Raw genomic sequence first — 23,063 nt, 5'->3', positions numbered from 1 at the left:
AGTTGCTAATAGGATAAAAAAATAGTAGAAAGAATTTAATAGAATTTTTAGTGACACTTCCGCCTGTTTCCAGGTTAGGACATTTAGCTGCATGTGTTCTTCCTTTAAAGCGTGCACATGAGATCTGGACCCTAAAGCCAAAGCACAGGTGAATCTCAGTCTGTTCATCTACAAGATAACAGAGAGGTCACCAGTGAAAGAAAATGAAAAAAATTATCGCTAAAATGTCAACACAGGGAACGTAACCCAAAAAACAATAGAAGATCAGGAACATGTTCTGCATTATTTCAGAGACTATAAAAGTCAGTGGCCTTGTATGCTGCAAAGGTTTGCAAGTCAGGTTTTGATTTTATCCTTAAATCTCTAAACCTGTTAGGTGAATCAGATATGCATAGAAATAAATGAAAATTTCTTTAATACAGTTCCACTGTACTTGTGTGGAACGGCTACAGAGAAAGTAATTACAGAAATGTTTTTTTGTCTGCGGGGGGAAAAAAAAGCCTACTCTTTAAGCAAGTTCCAGAAAGAACTGTTATTTTGTGTATATGGATTCTCCATTTATTATTATGTTGTGTAAAATCATGTGTCTACAGGTACTACTTTGCTTCTTATTTTTGTAATTTATGATAGCCTCTGAATACTGTTTCAAGTGAAACAAATGACTATTTCTGCTTATGTCAATCAGAGCAAAATCTATAATTTTGATCCTGTTTTTTGAACACACAGAGCACAAAAGCAAGATTTTCATCATCTAATCATTTTGAAATTATGCCCCCACATCGAGATTTTTTCATCATCATATGGTATTGTTTAATGCCATATTTAGGCAATGAAATCCCAAGCTCTGGAACTGAGCTGAAAAGCGGAATCTGAACTGAAAAGCAGACTCCACAGCCAAGTAAAATAGCATTGTTGATCTGTTATAAACATTTGATGGAAAATTCTCAAACCCAGAGTTTTCAATTCTGTGATATTTAATATTCCAAAGACATAAAATTCCTTGTGTAATTAAGCTTTTTTCCAGTTTTTATCTAAATTTTGACATGTTTTAGAATATGACTCTGGTGTAAATCAATTTTATACTACTTCCTTTTAAATTAGTTTAAATAATTAAATAAAATAATTTTCTTCCCAGCAGTCTGGGATTTAAAACTATATTTTTCAAATTTTAAATTGGAAAAAATTAGACTTACTTGCAAATTTCTGTTTGACACTGTCATTACTATTAGTTCACACTTGCAGATCTTCAGTATTCCAGGTTATCCTTTGCTTTTTACATGTAAACAATAAATGAGAGTCTATTGTTCCAGAACACAAACTTTCTTCCATGTGCTTTTTAGAGCAAAATATAATTTGCTGTTCTGTTGAAGTGCATCTAATTTCTAATGTCACTGTCTTGCAAGTTTAAGATACATATATCAATATATCTTTTTGTCCATTTCCATATTTGGTTTTCTTTCTTATTTTAGTGTTTTTTCATTATTCTTGTTCATTTTAAGAATTTTCCAACTTCTAAAAATAATTATCAGTACTATCCTTTCTTACACTTTAAATCTTTGCACTTAGTATAATGTGAAGACATGGTTCTTCCCTTTTTTCTTTCTTTCCAGATTCTCTTCTACTTATGTTTGTATTTTGTTACATTTCTTAATTTTAACTCTCTACACATATTTTTGTACTCTGCTGTTTTAAGTTGCTAATACTTATTTTGAAGAGTAATTTTTAAGTCAAATCTCTGTCAACTATATTCCAATAGACTCCAAGGAACAAAACTGTGATCCAGATACATGTATTCTTTGTAATTTGCCTGTCTAAGGTTTTTCCTTTTAGTCACACAGATCAGAAACAGGGAGAAAGTATATTCCTAGTGGATGTATTTCCTTCAGGAACAAAACATTTTGCGAATGAAAACAAGGAAGCAATCTTGAGGTACAAATATGCAAACATTAAACTGCCAAGGTGTGAGGTATGTGCCACATTAATGCTTCACCATCCAAAGGTACCTTTTCAATAAACAGAAGCAACCACACTAATAATACATTCCTTATATAAGTTTAGAGTAGGATGGTGCAAATAGCTTTCTGGGAATCTAGTAATTCATATGGGAGAACATAAAATGTAATTATTTTGGCAAGTAATTATCCAAACATGTATTAATGGCATAAGGTAATACTAACAAGATTTTTAAACGTAGAATAAATCCTTTCCTTTGGTTCTTATTTCATTTGAAGAAGTCAAAATGGAAAGAAATCATATGACTGCTGAATCACTTTGGAATAGCATACTCTGAAATTGCCATCGTACTTACAAATTTTATTGCGTAAGAAATACTATATTGCTCTGCTATAGCTAAAAAATAATAAATATAAAACTAAAAAACTAAAAAAAAAAAGAACTTTTTTTAAGATGCTCAAACTGGTTCATGGTAGTGTTGAAAAGGAAGACTTACATGGATTTTTAAGGAGGAAGCCTCTACTTTATCCTCTTCCCCTAAAAACACTAAGTTTCATGGCACTGTATGTAATGATATGCAGTACCAACAGAGAACATTTATAAGGATGCCATAAGGGGTTGTCTCTTCTACCTGTGTGAGGACAGATCTTTCAAGACAAATTCTACTGAAGTTCAAATACGGATTAGCTGGAATTGAAATGCCAAGTAAAACTCTGCCTAAGTACAGGTACATTTTGTTTAATATATGTATGGATTCAGGAGCCTTAACCAGCTAACTGCACTGCTGCAGTAGACCAGATGAGCAAAACAGTTTAACTGTATACATTTCAATCAAAAGTTTTAATTAAGATTCTGAGAAGTGTCTTTTTCTGCTTTTGGTGTTGTTACTATCTTGACTAAATAATGCTACTTTTCTAATACCAAATTTCATGTCTGTAGTCCCTACTCTTTCATAACTCTCTTTCTCTACAGTATTTTTACACTCTTGTCTTTCTTTTCCCCTACTGCTATGCTTGCTTTCTTGCCAGCAGAGAAATTTCTCTTCTGTTCTCCTTCTCTTGCCCCAGAGACATAGCATTATACATTATTTCCTCCATTTCTTATTAACATATCACTTTCATCTGGCTCTTCCTCCTTCCAGTGTAAACATTCCTTAGTTTCTGTGTCCTTAAAAGGCCTGCTGTTGTCCAAATTTGTTTCTCTAGCTACAGATCATTTCTCACTTGCTTAATAACAAAGAACATGCCATTTGCAGTCAGTTTATTTGTTGTTGGTTGTTTTTTTGTTTTTTTTTTGTTTTTTTTTGTTTTGTTCTGTTTTCTTTTCCAGCCAATTTCTCTAAAATACCTTCTGCCATTGAATTTCACTGAAATTATTTCTCATGGTCCTTCTATTCCTAGCCATATCTAAAAGTCGTGGCAGTCAGGTGAAGGCCCTGATGACTGGAAAAAAGGCAATGTTGCACCCGTTTTTAAGAAGGGTAGAAAGGACCCAAGGAACTATCAACCTGCCAGCCTCAACTCTGTGACAGGGAAGACCATGGAACAGATCCTTCTGGAAGCTGTGCTAAAGCACTTGGAAGACAGGGCAGTGAAACAAGAAAACCAGCATGGCTCCACTACAGGCAAGTCCTGCCTGACCAACTTAGTGGCCTTCTATTATAGCATAACTGTCTCAGTGGACAAGGGAAGAGCATAGTAAATTCTCATACACAAATGGAAGAAAATGATTGTGATTTGGGAAACAAACAAATATTATTCTTTAGTTATCATAATTATTTAAATTAAAAAGGTTTACTAGCTTTAAAACAATTGCGGTATAGATACATTATTATTCTTTATGTACCATTTCATTTAGAAACCATTTTGACCACATTACATCAGCTATAATAATATATACTGCATGTCTCCAATAAATAACCTAAAATGGATGTTCAACAAAAATTGCTAATGTCAAACATAGATTAAGTTTCTTTGGAACTAGGAGAATTTTACCTTGGATATGCTGAATGCCAGTCTGATGCAAAATTCCAAAACTCACAGTTACCACATTGTCCATAGAATTCCTCTACAGCACAAAAACAATTTGCAACAAGGCAGGATAAGCAATGCAAGCAATCTAGAAAGTGCAAGGATAATCTATAACAAGGGTAAGCAATCTCTCAATTTTGTTTAACTACATTCAGTGGTAAGAAACGTTCTGAATGAAGCAGACACACAGAGGATGCACACAAAATGATTTCTCTCAAAGTATACTCGTTCCTGCTTTCTTGCAAACTCTGGCTATTTGCCAGAGGTGTAAAACATCCCAAATAAATACTTATTTAAGTAACTGTTTGTGATTAAGTCAAAATGTGTAATTCTGTCTGCGCTTACTCTTGTGGCTCCCTTTGTTTTCTTGCCCTTGCTATCCTTTCCTTACCTATACTTAATTCACAATTATAGGTATAGTTCCTTCTCACTTCTCTCCAGCTGCAGTGCTGACTCAGCATCCATGCAGTTTCCACAGAGAACAGATTCCTTGCAGATCAAATACCATGCAGAAGTCTATATGGTAAATGCACTTTTACATGCATTTGCATTTACAATGCATCTCACAGCCCTGTCAAGTCTCTTGACAGGCATGCACTGTTGACATGTAATCATTTATTGAGAACATGGTAATTCATCAGTTTTCTTTTGCTATAATTTTTAATTAGAAAATCACTAAAAACAATAGCACAGATAGAGGCAGCAGTTTTCTTACAAATACTTATGTGATTGATGTTTTACTGCCACTTGTATGAGACAAGAAATAAAGTTTGTCATAGATTGTCATACAGATTATCAAAAACATCAAGCTACCATTCATCATTCATCCTCAGCATCTACAGCCCATTGATAAAAGAGAAATGGGTCATTCTGCAGAAACTTCAGCTTCTGAAATACTTCATAGTTTGGTATCTTTTTAAAATTCAATAGTGAACTGGAAAGAGATTTTTTAAACAGTCTTTGAAATACTTTGAATGTTGCACCTCAGAATCATAGACAATAAGATCAACATTAAAATGTTTTTTATTATAGACATTTATGGTCAGGAGCTATATTGGTAACTAAGCTAATATACACTTTCATTTCAATTTGTATTTGATGGCAATTGCAATGACTCACAGAATTAAACCAGAAATGACACATCATCAATGCTGAATTTCCAAAGCAAAATAGTGCTCAATTCAAGGCCGTGCAGTGTCCAGCAGAGCCACCAACCAATCAGAGACTATTTGAAATGATAGTGGAGCAGCTTGGATAAGGTCACACGGAAATCAGGAAGTGCTGCCAAGAGCTCTGCAAGATTTAATTGTCCTCAACCTGTCTTCCTCAGCATGGTATCAGATCATATCGGGAACCTAGCTGTGTAAAAATATTTTTTCAGCTGTCTGACAGGAATGGATTGCTGCCTAGGTTAGCTTCTCATCTAGAAATGTTCAAATATACATAAAAGCACAAATAGGACTTTAATTTTCTGTCATTTCTGCAAATCCATGAAAGATCTATCTGCCTTTGCTCAGCAGAAAAAAAAAGAATAATATGTTGCCCAAAACATTAATATTTTTTTAATATGCCTTCATTTCTTAAACAGTATGAATAAATAAATGCCTTCAATGATAACCATGTCTCAATGACTATGACAGCATTATAGCATCACAATTATATTTCCAAGCTGCTGAAGAATTTGTATTTTCAAGTGTAAGACATTATTCTGCTAACATCAGTGTCTCAAAGCTTGCTGGGGACACAGATGGACTGGACAAGTCCTGGGCGAAGGTGGTGAAATCCTTTGTCTGAAGGACATAGATGAACAAGTCCATGCAAGTCCTGGGCAAAGGTGGTGAAATCCTTTGTCTGGAGAACTTTGATGGACAAGGCCAGGGGCAAGGAGAGGAAGATAAGCTGCAGCTAAATAGCTGTGAAGTGGTCTTTTGTGTGGACTTATCTCAGGATGATGGCCATCTCGGGGGATAGCACATGACTCTTGCTCAAGCGCCCAAGGATGTCACGTAGGCAGGAGAAAAAGGAGGATAAAAGGAGGAACCGAAAACCATGAGGGAAGGTGTAATCTCACGCCGGGTATATAATATTAAAAGAACCTCACCTCCCTCCTATAAATCGGAGCGAGACATCAAGACAGAAAAAAAAAGCAAACACAAAAAAAAGTGTGAATAAGTTGTTTTGTTGTTTGACTTTTACTCAAAAATATCTGAACAGCTTTTTCTGAACAGCTGAGTAGAAAAACATACTTTAATAATTTGTCCAAAGAGCAAAAATTTCAGAGATTAGTAAACAACTGACATGGCAAAATGAAAACATTCGCAAAAACAACAAAATTATTCAACCCTAATAAATGTTTATAATAACATGGGGCTTTTTTCAGTTTTTTTCTTCATTTTGTTTCATTTAACTTTTTTTTTCTATTGTAGGATTGACATTTTATAAAAAGACATGAGACTGCATTTAACATGGGCTAAAGATATATTACTCAGACTACTAGAATGAAAAAAAAGGCTACATGTCTACTGATTTGTCACAGCAAAATTCCACAGTTTACTATCTCCAACATAAATATATTAATATAAACCACTGTGAATGGACAAATATACTGACATTGAGGAGCACATGGAAGGTATTGAAACCATTAGCAATATCACGACTGATATTTTTCATAAATAGAAGTGTACTATGAGTGGAAGCAGTATCATTCTTAAACAACCAGCATCAAAAAGAAACTCTGCTCTACTAACAGTGCAATCCAAATGATTCACTCTCATAGTAAGCAAATATAACTCAAATCACAGTCTCCCTACAGCAATTTGGCGCACAAATTTACTTCAACCTCAAGGTCTGGAAAAATTCTGAGGCTTGGCAAGAGAGCAGCACAAGAGTACAACTGTATACAGTATTGTGAAGAAAAATTGTATTCTTAAAAAAAAAAAAAGAGGAATAAATTAATACAAAGATTTATCCTTTTTTTTAAAGACATTGCAAAAAGTGTAATCAAATATTCTAATCTTTCACTATCTCACCACAGTCCAGTAACAGTACCTGCTTCTGTAGTTACAAATTTAGAATTGTAAATTCTAATTTTTTTCACTTATAAAAAGCCAGCTAATAAAGTACAGTTCAAAATGAGACTGTGAGCTATATGACTGTCTTCTATGGAAGCATTACATGTAGAATCCTCTTTTTCTACATCTCTTTCCTTCTCAGTGGAGCAGCTGTCTCAATGTCAGTCACGCTTAGTAGACTTTGAAAATACATCCTCAAACAGAGAAGATCACTCCCATTCTGGCCACAGCATCTTCCTGAAATAGTTCCTCCCAGGAAACTCTTGGACCACCCATGATACACGTTACTTAAGAGCTATTTGTCATTCATGGACCCTCCCTAACTGCCAACTTACTACGACCACCCACTGTGGGTTTGCATGAGGCAAAGTTTGCATGAAACTCATTCAACAAAAACAGCTCCATGAGTCAACCTAAAGGACTAAAACTCAAACAGTGAATAAATAATGTAAATGAATAAGCGATAGCTGAATACATGCCTTGAGTAGGATACAATCCCATCTTCAAGATGGATTTGTAAGTTCTTTCAAGCCTAAATCACTTGCATCTATTATTTAGTGCGTAGAGCCAATGTCTGTAGCAGATACTTACGCACTCTTGTGCATGAAGTCTTGGAAAAGTACAAAAGCATTCATATGGGTTATATGTTCTTGCAATCTAGATTTCCAGATTAATTCCAATTTTATTAATTCCAATATTAATAAAATGCCACTATTGTCTTGTGAACATCTGTCATTAATACTGTACAGCCTTCTCACTACAATCCAAAATTCCATTTGCTGTCAAATTCTGTCCTTACCATCTACTGTACAAATTCCAATCACTTTGATGTTCTCTAAGTTTAAGTGTTGCAGTATTAATTTCGACTTTTAAGTCATTCTAATTTATAAAGCATAAAATCTGTAAATTAGAGACATAGTGGAAATTAAAATGAAAGAAGAATTACACAGAGGAAATGGTTTGAATCGTGTCCACTAATGATCTGTAACATAATTCTGATTAAGATTAGCTTTTAGGAAGCCCCTGATTCTAGGTCTTGAATTGAATTCTGATGGACCCTCTTCTATGTTTTCATTGTGAATGGTGAGGCCTTATTTTCTGCCCAATCAGCACAAACGAAACAAAATTTAATAAATGAAATAATGTCAGAAAATAAGTACATAGATACATTGAAAGGCACTTTACCCTCTAATATTCTAGTAACCTAAAGTAATTTTCAATACAACTTTTTACACTCTACTTTTGGCACCACTTCTTTGGAAACAGTACACATTAAAACTACACATTAAAATTCTAGAAATAACTCAGTAGAACAGGAAGTGCTTTCAGAAGTGGGAGCTTAAAAAACTCCAACAGTTTTGTGCGTCAGCTGAAAGCTCTATGTGACCAGCTGTCCAGCTGTAGTGGTGTCATTCAATTGGATTCCAGACCTGATGTCACGTGGTTTATTTACAAAAGTGCTAAATGGAAAAAAGAAAATCTCTCTTGCCTCCTTACAATTTTCTGTTATGTAATTAAACAACTGGATTATGAGTTGTTCTCTTTTACGCAATAGTGGAGAAGCAGAGACCAACCTCTTTTCCAGGCTCTCTCATGGTCTGTTCAGTTTGCATTTTTTTTTGAAGCAAGAAGGAAGTTTAACCCTAGTCCACACAGTTACATGAACTCTCTTTGCATAGCAAACAAGTGCTAATATAGCTCATTTTGCTGAATTGCATTGGTCAGTCTTCGTTAGTTATGTAATCATCAGAACTTTCATGGAAGATTAATAAAGATTTGCCTTTTAAAATAAACTAACCTAAAGCATTCCTGCTACTAACATACACATCCTGAAGTTCCTTAATGCACATTCTCATTATTCCATACAACATATAAATCAATGAATTTTGTGAATTTAGTATTGGGGTTTTTTTACCTTCTCTTTTTTTTTTTTTTAAGGTTTAATTTTCCTCTAGTACTCATCTTCTATAGCTGACAGATTTATAATGCTTATATGTGTCTGGACAACATGGCCTGGGACTGAGAATATATTTTGTTTCTGCATTATTCCTCCCCATCTCTATTTACCAAGAGAATGAGAGTTCATTTTATCGCTGGGTAATCCACCTTTTCCTCAGGAAAATATTTTGCAGATCATAGCAAATTCAAAAGCCAAGCCATGCTTTTAAATGGCATACTGCAAACTCAAAAATTTTCAGAAGAAAAGGATATTCTGTTTAAAAGCAATAAGGGCATATAACTCACACTTCAAGAAAGTGGAATTCTATCTGTTTTATACAGACCTTCATATCACTTACAGGAGTGTTGAAATAACGCACCTAACTTTCTGAAGAACCTTATTTGCAAGATGCTTTCAAAAATTCTCTTTCAATATCTAAAGTAAAAGGAACAAGAGCTGCTCAAGTCATGAGATTGCAATGCTTGCATAACACTGGGTAAGACAGTGAGAAAACCAGCTAACCCTGCCAGGCTAGCAACTTCCCAGTGGAGAGTGTATCATATTCTGCAGTGCAAACAAAACATTTTGAAGTTGAGTCATTCATAGACAGAATTTGTTCCAAACTCCAAACATAAATTAAATTTGAAATTTGGGAAAAGAATGCACTTAGAAGCAAAAAAACAGTTCACTCAGTAAGCAGCATAATACAACCATTTAGATAAGTTATTGATGGTAGAACTTCAAATGTTGTATGATATAGCAGAAGCCAACATTTCAAATGCCAGCTGGAATCTATTCAAAACACTTAGATCATGTGTAGTTTACAAGAAAAACAAAACAGTAATCTGTGCCCATAGCTTATACTCAAAATAGAGTATTCTGCAAGTGAGAGAAGGAATTCTGGAAATCCTTAAAAATTTTGTAAGGAAACACTGCTAAGGAGTCCATCATTTAATAGTTTTTTTTTTACTCTTAAGATGAGTCCTAATGGATATTTAACTAAAGCAGCACAATGGAAAAGGGATTTTTCCCAAACAACATTATTTTGCTATTATTATTACTTGACAGTAATAAATGTTAGTCTTCACTAACATATTCATCTAGGCATTCAGACTGCTTCATAAGCAAAAACAAAAAATGCATGTCGAATACAGCACTCATGTTTCATAGCAAATCAGCCCTAAAAATAAAATGGAATAAATCCACCCAGACAGAATCTGAAGAGAAAATGTTATGCTCTGCAGATACAACAAAATTTTGTCAGACACAGTGTGACATTTGGTTTACAAATACAATCTCTTGGATGTTCTCAAGATTCATCTGCTGGTTCTATATCTGTTACTCTTATGAAATTCTAAATCAAGTATATATGCATGTAATATTAACATTTCTGCCATACTCTCCATAAAATATAATCTCACTTTATGACTTTCTTAGAATTATATGGCTGCAGTTTCTATTTTCATTTTTGTTGTTATATGTTTTCCTATATTTGACATTATACATTAAAAAAAAAATGGAAAATTAGCTCAAATATGGTAATTCAAATGAGATTATACTTTTCAGTGCTGCAGTCTTCTCACCCCCAGAATTTCATCCACATTCAAATTGAGCAAATAACCTCTGATTATTCACTTTTACCAAAGCTCCTGTATTACAATCATCATCATATTTCAACTCTAAAACTTTAGGTATAACAAACAGAATTTCATTCTGCATGGGTGTGTTTTACATTTCAGTGTGCTGTTCTACACCAGTGAAGATCAACTGGTGATTTTGGGATGGAAACAGGCAAAGAAGAAACTTTAACAGGCACCTGGAAAGCTTTAGAATAGACTGCACAAAATGCAGTAGGATAAGTATTTTGTTTGGCAAGTAGGCAGTCAAGGAGAGTTCATGAAACGGTTAAAGAGAGAATGTAAATGCACAAGGCTTGCATGAACAATCTCCCATAGACAAGAGCTTGCCCTCCAAGTAGAGGGCCAGTCAGATGTCTTTGCACTGCAATTTGCTGAGACCAGGATTTGGAGAGCTAATTAATTTAAGTGAAATACAAGATCTGAGTTATCTATATGCAAACAGTAAGTTTGCTTATAAGCTACGAAGAGCAGTATGGATTTTTACACAGACATCGCAGGGTGACTACAGAGACATAGCTCGTAAAGGCTAATGGCCTCAAGCTGTCTACATATAATCAGTATCTGCACTGTAATAAAAATATCCTTTGCCCGTAATAAAAATATCCGTTCTATACATAATTTTTCATTGCCTGAAGTATGCCATAACTTGCAGAGCCAGGCGAATATAGTAATGTGGAAAACTTTTGGCTTTATGGCTCATTGCGAGGACACCTATAAGGCATCAGGGTAAGACCAAATAATCAATGAAAACTTGTTTTTTCAGCAAATGACAGAGGTATTTATGTGAAGTGCACTGAAACAGCAGGAATAGTTTCTTGGTTTTTCTTTAGTAACTATCATAAGCATCATGAACTCACCATCCTCTGTGTCTAGGATTTTTTCTAAACAAAGAAGCTTTTTTTATACATATCTTTTGAATATAAATGTTAGTAGATTCTAAAGACAAATTGTGTAGATTATCTGGTTGTGGTGATGACAGCCTACTTTAAAATGATGAAATCTAGTGTTTTTTCTCCAAAAATATTGCATGAAACATTCATTGAGTTATTTTGTGTCAATGTGATAAACTGCAGACTGAAATCTTATGAAAAGGGAGTTTCTGAGTCACTCAAAGCATACCATACATACCATACATTTACTACAAGCTAAAAAAAGATTTGAAAATTTCTGCTAATTTCCGCTTCCAAAAAAAAAAAAAAAAAAAAAAGAGAGAATATAGCAATAATTCAAAATTTAACTCTGTCATGGAATTAACTAGATCAATGTATGCCTGTGACAGGGTGGCGATAGGCCCCTGCTCTATGAAGAGACAATTTTCAAATCGATCTTTAAGACCACAGGAATCAGTGGATTTTAGTTGTTTTTTTGTTTGGTTGGTTGGTTCTCTCCACACTTTGCCTGGAAAACTATAAAATCTCTTAGTGATAGCATTTCAATTGTCTGTGGTTGTTACTAGTAGGACAGCTAGCTCCAACAAAAAAAAATTGTAAAATAGAGTGGTCAAAATGGTAATACCTAGAGTTCTTAATTCCCTAAATTTCCCATTACTGTTGCTCCTGATGGCATTTCACCAGCAAGATCTATAATAGGATGACAACTGAATCAACCTAAGCACTAAAACAAATGAAAAAAAAAGGGAAAAGCCTGAGATGTGAAACTAATGATATTACTGTATCAAAGCAATAACACTCATTCTTACATAGGATAGTTAGGTTAGTTTGATTATATCCATATTATTTGCAGTTAAAGTCTATATTTTCAGATTGAGGGGAAAAAAAGCAGAAAAAATTAATAATTGTAAAATAAATAAGACAAAATTTGAAATTAAATGGCTCTGTTTGCTACCAGCATCATCACATAAAATTTTTGAACCTTTTATCCAACAGATGGTGAAGAAAGTTAACAGTGGAAGCCAATAAAGAGTTAACATTTTTGGAAGAGTGGAGCAGAGTCTTATTAATACAGGGGATAGGAAGGAAGGAAGAAAGAGAAAGCAAAAAACAGACCATGGCATTTTCGTACAAAAAAGCTCAGTAACTACAATAATGATATCAACTATGTGTCTTGGATAAATGTATAGTACAGAAATTATTTGATGAGATCATAGCCACAAATATAATGCTTCAGTTGCTTTCTTTGTGACATAACTGAAGATCTGACACAACTTTATTCAGATCACCAGCAAAATATTTATTTAATGTGTAACTGTAAAATAAAAGCAGAATTAGTAAGCTCAAATAGAGAGGTCACTCTATCTTTGGGCTGGAGAAAATATGTGAAGTCCTGCATCTTGTTTTGTCCATTTATGGAAATTCTACCTCTTATGTCATTTCAAATAATCAGAAAGATCACAGATTTTCACTGCATATGAATTATGGGAAAAACTATACAGGGTCACACCTGATCAGCTCAGTATCCTCCCTCTTATAGTGGGCCCAAGCGAATGCCCACGAAATAAGAAAGAATGAACTTCTAAGAACAGCAAGACATAAGAATAAGTATACCATCCCTAACATTCTGCAGATCTGGAAACTTTCTGTAGAACTTCAGAGACAGGCACATTTAGCTTTAAATATAATTTAATCTGTTTTAGTTTACCTTTGACAGATTTCTCACCCACAGATGTGTCCAATCTTCCCTCAAAACAACATAAAATTCCAGCATTTACTACATCCCATGTCAAGAAAGCTTAACTACATGTTAAGGAAAATCAACTTCATTTGTTTTTAACCTATGACAGGTCATCATCATTTGATGTAGACTAATTCAGTATTAGAACATGAATAACCATTCATCACCCATCTTCTTGATGCTGTGGGACTAGTGAAACATTGGAACAGATTGCCCAGAGAGGCTGTGGATGTCCCCTCCTTGGAGGCATTCAAGGCCAGGCGGATGGGGCTTTGAGTAACCTGAAAAAAAAGGTAATCTCCGACACAGAGGCTAGCAGAGAAATGATTGAAAGCAGCCCTGGGAAGAAATACTGAGGGGCATCGACTGCTGAGAAGCTCAGTCCGAGCCAGCAATATACTCCTGCATTTGTATCTTAAGCTATTCTATGTTAGACGTCATATAAGCAGAGATGTTTCATATTTTATTACAGTATTTGACAGAATAAAAAGAGAACATTAAAATAAGATAAATGATGGACACTAAAACATTCTCTAAATTGATCAGCCTTAGAAAAAAAAAATTCATATTATATATATTCTTTTATAAATAGAAGTTATGTCACTTTTTTTTTTTTTTTTTTTTTTTTTTTTTAATTTTGCTCTCTCAAACTTCCAGTAATAACAGGTAGTGAATCAGGCTTCTGTTTAGCTTCTTTTGGAAACCAGAAATAAAGAAAGCCACTAGAAATAAATGGGCTAGAATTTCATGGTATTGCTAATCATTCTCTGCTCATCCTTCTTCAGTATCTTTATCCGACCTAAGAAGTTGTTCACTTGTTTTCAGGTGAAACATATCTACTGAAGAGATATTAAAAGACAACTTGCAAGTGTATGATATGTCTTTCTCCTGACCTAAATTCTCTTCAGTGCACAGTATAGGTTGCTACCTGATCAGGTAATCCTGACAAAAAAGACAATGGAAGAAATCAATGTGACTCTCTCCAGATGTTCGTAGAAGAGCAGAAATGATGGATATAAACGTTGGGGCAAGTCCCAGACATGGGCTCATAGTATGGTATTGTATGACAGTAGGAAAATGATATATTTGTTTAAAGAAAAGTTCTTTCATAATTAAACAGCTCCCCAGATGGAATATTGCTACAGTTCTGTAAAAAAAAAAAATGATGTCACAGGATGTCTCAGCTAGCAAGATATATCAGACAAAGTAGATACATTACAAAATTAGGAAAAAACATAGATAAACCAATCTCCTTGGATTACAATACCATTATTTTAACAAAGACTTATTGTAGTTCTTAGACATCTCAAATACCATTCTTTAGAAACCCAGCAGCTAGGAAAAACAGTGATTCCATCTGTTGATTATTTCTATGAAATAAAAGAGTTACATGATCCCTTTATCAGGATCTACTCTTTCCTGCCTACATATGCTGCAGGCCAGTAAGGAAGAAAACAAAACAGAAGCCTCCCATTTACCAAATCACTTCACAAGGAAAGCTTGCTGGGAGTAAGGACCTAGTAGTTCTGAGCCTTCTGTTCTTTATACAAAGAACAGGAAGTTTGTAGAAAATAAGTGCAAAAGGCAACTTTAAAGAATTTCTGCTTCCCTCCTTCCCCAGTTGTGCTGTACACAGTTGAGACAGCCAGAAGCTGGGCCAAAATGTTTGGTGTGGCTATATCATACTTCACTGGACAGCTGGAATCATTTTATGTCGCTATTTTAATTTGACACAGAAGTTGTGTCTGTTTTTCTTTTCATATTTAATATGTTAGCTAAGATTTAGTGTTCCTTTCTCCAAAAGTTCATTTGGAATGCAGATTATTCCATTCTTCATTTTCCTTGTATACATCTAATTACATTTTTAATGACTGTATTCTGCCATCCTATACATTCTCTATTCATTTAAATAATAATTGCCAATAGATTTGGCCATAAGTTTCTTGAAGTCTATGTAGCAAAGGATAATCTTCTTGGAGTATAAATGTTTGGATTTTAATCAAAGTGAAGGAAGACACTTTGTACCTGTTCTACAAAGCCGCAAACAGTAGAAATGAAACCTCCCCCAAAATGGTTTCTATTATCAGCAAGTGTTAGATTGCATTCTCTGGATGCTCTTTGTTAAGAAGAACATGTGATACAGACTAGCTTTATAAGATGGCAAGAAAAAGAAATATGATATTTGAAAGATAACTTTCTAGAGGGCTATGTAAGATAACTAAATCCTAATTCTTACTTTAATATTTCTATAAGAAATATAGTTGAACAAACTACGAATGTTTGGTCTTTTCCTTTTTCTTTTTCCAAAGATTCCTCACTTCAGTTTCTCAGGACAGAGGAGAAGACTGTATTTGAAGCACAAGATTCCCACCTCACAAAAATTTTCTACATGCTCCCTTGTGGAGCATGAAAAGCAGATAAGCTCATTTGCTTATCCCTTTCAGTATTATGCTAATGGCTCCTGCAAGACAGTTTTGTAGTGTGTGAGAAGTGCAAGAGATGTTTATTTTATTTGGCAGCTCTGCTTCAAGTCCTTTGAAGGGTAGTTTTTTCTGAGGCATTGAGCACAGTAATTTTCAGAACTGTTAAGATCAACTGCAAATTCTCATCATCTCTGAAGCCAACATGAGACATCTCACTTCTGCTATCTTTTTCAGAAAGGCATAACTAAAACTGCAGAAACGGTTATTCTTATCCTTGCAGCTATTTTCTCTTACCTCTCTCTGCAGGGCTTTCACTCCCTCCCTCTAGGCTCTCTCTTCATCTCTCCAATATCATACGAGGTCCTTTGCCTCCAGTTCTTATAGTTAGTCTCCAACATCCTCCCTTTACCTTCATTTTCTGATTATCTCCTAGAAGCTCTTTTCTCCAGATAATCCCTATGACTAAAGTCAGTGACTTTCCATCCTACTTCCAGCCAATCCTATCTCCTTCCAGTCCACAACTGACCTCAGCCCTCCCTGTCTAGATTCTTGGTAAACAGAACTCAAGACAGTTGAGTAACCAGTTGTTTGGTACCACCCCTAAGTGTCATTCAGACTTAATGCCACTCGATAGAGTATCTACATTTTTAAGAACTACAGTAAAGATTTTATAACAAACGCACTGTGAATTGAGAAGCTTACCAGTGCAAGCATATTTATCTCAAATCATGTGGTGTACAGCTGTGGTTTGCTGGCAACATACTTAGAATGACTTGAGTATCTCATGATTAAACTGAAATGTATTGTCCTTGCTAGCTCACAGAAGGCTTTCTTTTCCTTTTTTTTTTTTTTTTAAATTCAACCATCTTTCTTCAGAGTTGTCATATGTGCTTACAAATCACTGTATAAACAAACTTTTCTGCTAAATAACATTACACAAGATGGCACACAGCATTACTACTGTTTCTAATAAACAGCAAAAGTAACATTATTCCTACTGTACGTAATGACATATTGTATGAACATGAAAATAGAAAATCTGATTATGAACTATCAGGGAATAGAATAAACCTAGTAGGATTACCTTCTGTGCCATTCTAGCAGGTTCTCTACACAATGAATCAACCCTGTAGAAAGATTGTGGTATAACAAGAAGCTCTACTCAGTTTTTCTATCAAAGCAGTTCTTATAAAGGGAAAGGCCAAGATCTGTAGGTATAAGCATTATAAACAGGTGGGAATCAAACTAGGCACTGTAAGGAATCAGACCTACACTGAAAAGCCCCAGGGGTGGTAAAGCTGAAGAACCTATATGAGATAACATCAGGCTTTTTTTTTTTTTTTTTTTTTTTTTTAAATGCAGTTGTCTTCTTTGGTTGGATGACAGTAAAGGAAATTATTTCTCCCCACACACCAACTGTAGTACAGTTCTTGGCAGACAGTCCTCATACAAAGTATGCAGTACTGCACAATACTGTTTAAAGGAAAAATAGACAACTGAAATTCCTTCCTCAGTATATTAAAGCAGTATGTAGAAAGGACACGTCTGTAAAATAGTAAGTAAAGAGTTGTAAACTCGATATTAAAACACACAAGGTCCAGTTGACTTAGTGCATGTATAGATCCAGTTCATCAAAAACTGGATGTAAAATATACTAGCTTGAACAACTGCCATTGCAAATATTGCGTTTAACATTTGCAGTGGGGCATGAGTACAAATTTGACGATCACAAGATAGGTTGCTTATAAACAAAACAGAACAAGATACCTGTGCACAGCACAGTGGATGCTCAAAGATCTCAAAAAGAAAAAAACAAAGATATAATCAGGATTGAGAATTTGTGTATTCAAGAATAATTAACAAATCTGCAGTATCTTTCTGGCCAAAATAAAAGTAATCTCTTTTTTCTCCTTTATTAATAATTTCCAAGCAAGACATTACTGCGTTTAGAGAATATGATTTTATAAGTACATTAACTGTAACAGGCCTAGTTGGTTCAGCTCAGGCCAATCTGTAAACTTCCTAAAATTGTCTCTCTTCAGTATCTCTTCTGAGATTAACAGTAGCCTACTTGCAAAAGTGTATTTGTTTTGGAGTTAATTAAAATCCAAAAAAAATAATTAGTCTTCAGATTTTTACCAAGTGACCTTCTCCACAAATATCCTTATATCTTAAATCTTAGAATCCATCTTTCTCAAACTTCTAGAAACCATTTCTACTCTTTCTAGATTTGCATGGTTTTATTAACTTGAATAATACAACTGGTCCTCTGTACATTATCTGCTTCAGGGTTGCCACAGTTTAAGTCAAGTCTGCCCTGAAAAAACAGGTTATGACCATTTTTCATTGCCCCATCTTTTTGCCTTCTTATTCATCGGGATTCAAACTCTCAGCTGTGTTCCCTCTGAAGTTTTCTGACATGCCTGCAGCTTCCATTTAAGCACTTATTCTACTGCTTTCATGATCGTGAAGGTCAATCCGAGGGCCATACAGAAGACAAAAGATTCTACCAAATATTTTTTCAAAAAAATATTTCTAGAAAACTTTTAAAAACTTTTTAAAATCTATGTAATCTAGTCTCTCAGCAGAATTCAAAACTTTCATGAGAATTTCAGAAAGGAAAAGAAGTACTAGAACAATTTTTAAGAATTTGTTTGCATTTTTTTTTAGCCTTTGAATTTGATCTCTGAAAGAACAGAAAAGCTGACAGTTGGCCATTTATTCGTCTCAGACAGAAAATTAAATTAAAAAAAAAAGCCAATAAATTTCATTAACATCCATTTTGATGTATTTGTGGACTGTGAGAGGAAGCACTTAGACTGACTCAACCAAACACCAACGTCAAAAGAACCATGTGAAAGCATTTTCCTGACTTCAGTTAAATCATATTAGAGGTGAAGCTGGTCACAAGTTTTATATCCACATGAATTAACTGAAGGACAGTTCTGAGTCCTGAGGCAGAATATAATACTGGAAAAAATCTGCCCTATGTAGGGATGACACAAGACAAATTAGTAAAGCCAAAACTCAAGCAAACCTAGTCAGAGAAAGAATTTTCCATATCACTACAGAAGTAACCTCCATTGGGGAAAAAATTATGATTTAAATGAACCATCAATAGTGAACTAAAATCACAAAAGGATGGGATTTTTATATAGAATGTTCTGAACTGAAATCTCCAGATGTGACCACCAGGAAAAGTATATTTTGTTAGTAGCTAGTAAAAGATGATAACTCATTTTTCCAGACACATCCAAAACCACCCGTAGCCAATTCTGACTAAAGTGGTGGTTATAGCAAATAACTATATTACTGCCTAAGAGATCCACAAGCAAATCTCATTACTAGGAACATTACATATGTCTCTCTCCAAACAGGTGGGCAGAAAATTACTGTGAAATTTTCAATGTCTTCCAAGTAAACCTAGCTGTGAGTCTTTCAGATCTTTGCTATTAATTTAAACTTCTCCAGCTGCCAAATAATATGCTAGTTTCTAATCTTGTAACAATAAAAACAATATACCTGTAACTAATATTATTTGAAATATAGCTGTACTCACTGAATGCAAAATCAGAACTCATACATTAACACAAAAAAATTGTTCTACAGACTAATGGTTTGAATTAATATCTTCCACACATATAAAATAAGCATTTGATAAAACGAATGTGGTCTGTTCAATTCAGATTCCAATTTAACAACTTCTACTTTGCAGGTGAACTTCTGCGGAAAAAAAAAAATCAAAGATGATAATGGTTTCTAAATGACAATTTTAAAATGCCATGCCTTCAGTGATAGATATTTCTGGTGCATACCAGCATATCAGCTTCAAAGAAACATCAAATAATTCAATTCGTAGGAACTTCAGGAAATAATACCATCCAACCTAATAAGAGGAAGGTGAATATGTAACTCAGCCCTGGTTGCTCAGGGCATTTTCCCTTATAGTCTAGTTTTGGGGAAAGAAGGGTTTTTTTCCTGAAGCTATCTCATAGTTTATCTGTTGAGTGGTGACATCAAACTCTCATATACTTAGTTTTTTAAAATCTATAGGCAAATGGAAAATGAAATCAATTTTCCACATTTCATAACATGCAAATTTTATTTTTGCTATTTTTCATCAAATATCCTAAATTAATTTACAGTACATTCATTTAAACAGCTCTTTATTTTGAAATGGTTGCTTAATTGGAACCTTAGTAAATCATCTAATCCAATCTTCTAGTCAAAGTAAGGCCAATACTGAATGTAGATTATGTTTTTTTAGATTATATTTTTTCTTCTCAAAAGCTTATTTTTGTGTGTCTGCAAGTATGTGTGCATGCACAGTATATGGGCTCAGAGCTTGGAGTTTCATTACTTCTACTAAGAGAAATAATATGCAATTGTACAGGGCTCTGCCAGTGTATGCTCAGGTTGTACAAAGATGAAATCAACAGTCAGCTAGACAAAAGCCACCAAAAACCTGCAGACAGCAATAGTCTTCTCATTTGCTTTTATTCTGCTTCAATACCATTTCATAAAGAGGTAATTGATAGCTTCTCTATTTGGCAGACTCCCCCTCTATTTTAACTTCGATTCACACAACTGTACTGTAGTTAATAGTTATGGTTATTATAGCTTAAAATTATTATCTCTCTTAACACACATTCTTTAAAATAGATTTAAATGCAATTAATATGTATAATAAGCTTAACACTTTTCCCTATATACATTTTGACCAATTAATGAAATCAGAAAGAGGAACTCAGGCGCTAAAACTAGGAAATTAGCTTGCAAAAAAAAACTAGGATAAAGTCTGATTCTTCTTTACCAGCTTTCATGGCAAACATTTTATAAGTCATTCCAGAGCATAGTATAATGAAAGGACATAGGATGTCATTTAAATAAATTAAAAAAAAATTTAAAAATTTCCCCCTTATTTCTGGAAGAACATTCATGGAACCAAGAGTTGCAATAATGATTGGAACAAACTGCATCATGGACAGGTGCTCAGCTGGATTGCTGCCAATACACCTCACTCTTGGCTGGATCTCTCTACGCAGAAAACTCAGCCATAATGTTCAAATTTTACTAATCAGTCACTTCCCTTTTTTCACCCCTTACTCTTTCCCCTACCAGTGTTTCCCTTTGAATGTAATGGGGCTCTGTGTAGAGGTTATTCAGAACACAATCTAGTTCTTAACCATATTCATTCAAACATCAGATGAAAGAAAACTAAAGTCAGTTTTAAATTCCTAACAAGTAGTAGGTATAAAAATCATCCAATATTGGAGACTCTGGTTGCCTAATACAAAGACTTTCCTTCAAGGCACAGGATTATTATTTTCTAATTCATTTGTGACTTGCTTTTTTCCCCACTCTACAGTCTACTTACTGATATTCTTAGCTTCCTTTCCTGCCTTCTCCTAGCACCTTCAAATGTAACTTTATGCTAGATTGTATTGGAAAGCCTAGCTGTATTTATTTTTTCTTTATTCTGTAACTCTCCCCCCCCCCCAAAAAAAAAATCTATTTAGAAAGCATTACAGACTGCTTTAAAAAGAAGGATTTAGTTAACAGAAATTACTTTTCAGTTGTAATCTTTTAAAAGTGCAATTTCTGCACATTTCTTTCTTTTTGTTACAGTGTTTTTGATAACATCAGCTTCCAAATCTTTCCCCATTTGTAATGAGGGAAATATGTAATTTGTAACATGGTTCAAATCTACAGTTCTCATTTGTCAGGGAGGAGTTCTTCAAGAAAAGGGTTTCAGGTCCTTGAACCTCAGATCTAGTTTCTTAGTTGTGATATTAAACTGACTGTGCGATGTTTTATAAAGTTCAGTATGAAAGGTTTTGTGTCACAAGCCATGCTGTGTTAGACCAGCCTGGCTTAGATCCCCCCATAGCCAGCATTTATCTTTTGCTGATTCTTCCCCTCTGATCAACAACTGATTTTAACTTGGTTATTTTAAAGTCTTGAGTCATTATATTGTAACTTAGACTTTATTGTTTCTACTCTGACCAAAAAAAATCCATTCCAACAGCAGGACCTTAAGATCCTATGCTGCAAGTCTACAGGAAGTCAATTCTATTCTTCAGTTTAAAACATCTTTTCTATTTCACCGAGAAGTACAAACTCTGAAATTAGCCTTAATCTAGATGCAAATTTTCATAAACTCTACCCTTTTACTGAATGTATTGTAGTGCTGAATCCAAAGAGCAGAAATACATAGTGCTCATCACAGGATAGTAATTATACATTTTCTCAGCTCAAACATGTACTCAAGTAATAAGACTTCTAGAAAATTCTAAAAATCACAGAAATGCTAGCACATTCTTTTATATATGGGGTATGAGAAATGTAAATAAAACAATAGTCTTTGATGTAAAGTAATTGAACTTATTCTTTAATTATTTTTGAATAGTAGCAACTCTTGCTGAGGAGATAGTAAAGAACTACTGTGTATTCTAGGGTAACACATATATAGACATATCAATTCATATATCTGGTTATCGTTGTTTAAAGTATTGTCTTTAAAGTAAGAAGAAATATTGAAATATTTTATTTATTGAAATATGAGAATATTGACAAAATTATAAAGCTTCCCAGTATAAATCTGTATCTAGGTAGAAATTCAGTGTGTTTTTGAGAGAGAAGGTGTTTAGAATTGTGTAGTCCAGTGTACGTATAGGTAAATACATATATGTACATCAGCTTCTATGTTATAAACAGACAAAAAGTAGATGTATGTACATATAAATAAAACCTTTGGTTATTTCTTAAGCTTTGTTCACGTTTCACATAACTATGACATTAAATGGATAACATCATACAATAGCCTTTTATGAGCTTATCCTCAAAGTAGCATCAGAAAAGGAAACATGATTATTTCTTTTTCAAATCTGAAGCAGTGGGAGATCAAAGAGGAAGAAGTAAACTGTTGAAAGACTGTAAGAATCTAGGAGCAGAAATAACAGGGACTTCTGAGTACTCCAGTACAAAAAGTTTGGAAAAGTATACTTAACCTTTGACATGAAAGGACCATAGGCTGTGTATGATTATCCCTCAGGAATGGTAAGATCTGAGGTTTTTGTTTTTTTTTTTTTAAGGTGATTCTAGACACTAAAACCTTCTTTAAATTACACGTATTTCTTTTTGTAGTGACTTGAGTGAACATTTTAAATGTTTTAATTACAAAGAAAAAAAAAAAAAAAAAAAGAGACTTACCTGCGGCAAAAAGGGACTAAAAGCCACATTAGTGACAGATTCTGTGTGTCCTCCCAGTTTATATGAAAAGGCACTCGAATGCATCTCATATATGTAAGCCTAAAAAACAATGAAATAATTTTCACCTCAGAGAAGTAAAACACTATGGATACACCAAATTACAG

General features: G+C 34.2%; 1 protein-coding gene across 5 annotated transcripts in view; it reads right to left on the bottom strand.

The window, feature by feature from the left end:
* The window catches only part of WDR27 (WD repeat domain 27), a 97,077-nt gene that overhangs the window by 15,105 nt on the left and 58,909 nt on the right, over nucleotides 1-23,063 (bottom strand). The window contains exons 21-22 of one of the 5 annotated variants that reach the window (XM_085219802.1): nucleotides 22,900-22,998; nucleotides 692-6,091 (exon numbers count right to left, since the gene is read on the bottom strand). In XM_085219802.1, coding sequence (XP_085075928.1) covers nucleotides 5,969-6,091; nucleotides 22,900-22,998 — 222 coding nt within the window. In that variant the 3' untranslated portion in view covers nucleotides 692-5,968. Of the gene's footprint in view, nucleotides 1-691; nucleotides 6,092-22,899; nucleotides 22,999-23,063 lie in introns of those variants that run through there. The other 4 variants (XM_085219801.1, XM_085219800.1, XM_085219797.1 and 1 more) reach the window with 4 other exon arrangements.

This window comes from Meleagris gallopavo, chromosome 2 (genome assembly GCF_905368555.1).
Source record: "Meleagris gallopavo chromosome 2, MGAL_WU_HG_1.1, whole genome shotgun sequence".
NCBI classification, from domain to species: domain Eukaryota; kingdom Metazoa; phylum Chordata; class Aves; order Galliformes; family Phasianidae; genus Meleagris; species Meleagris gallopavo.
This window is presented reverse-complemented; position numbering and strand designations above follow the sequence as displayed.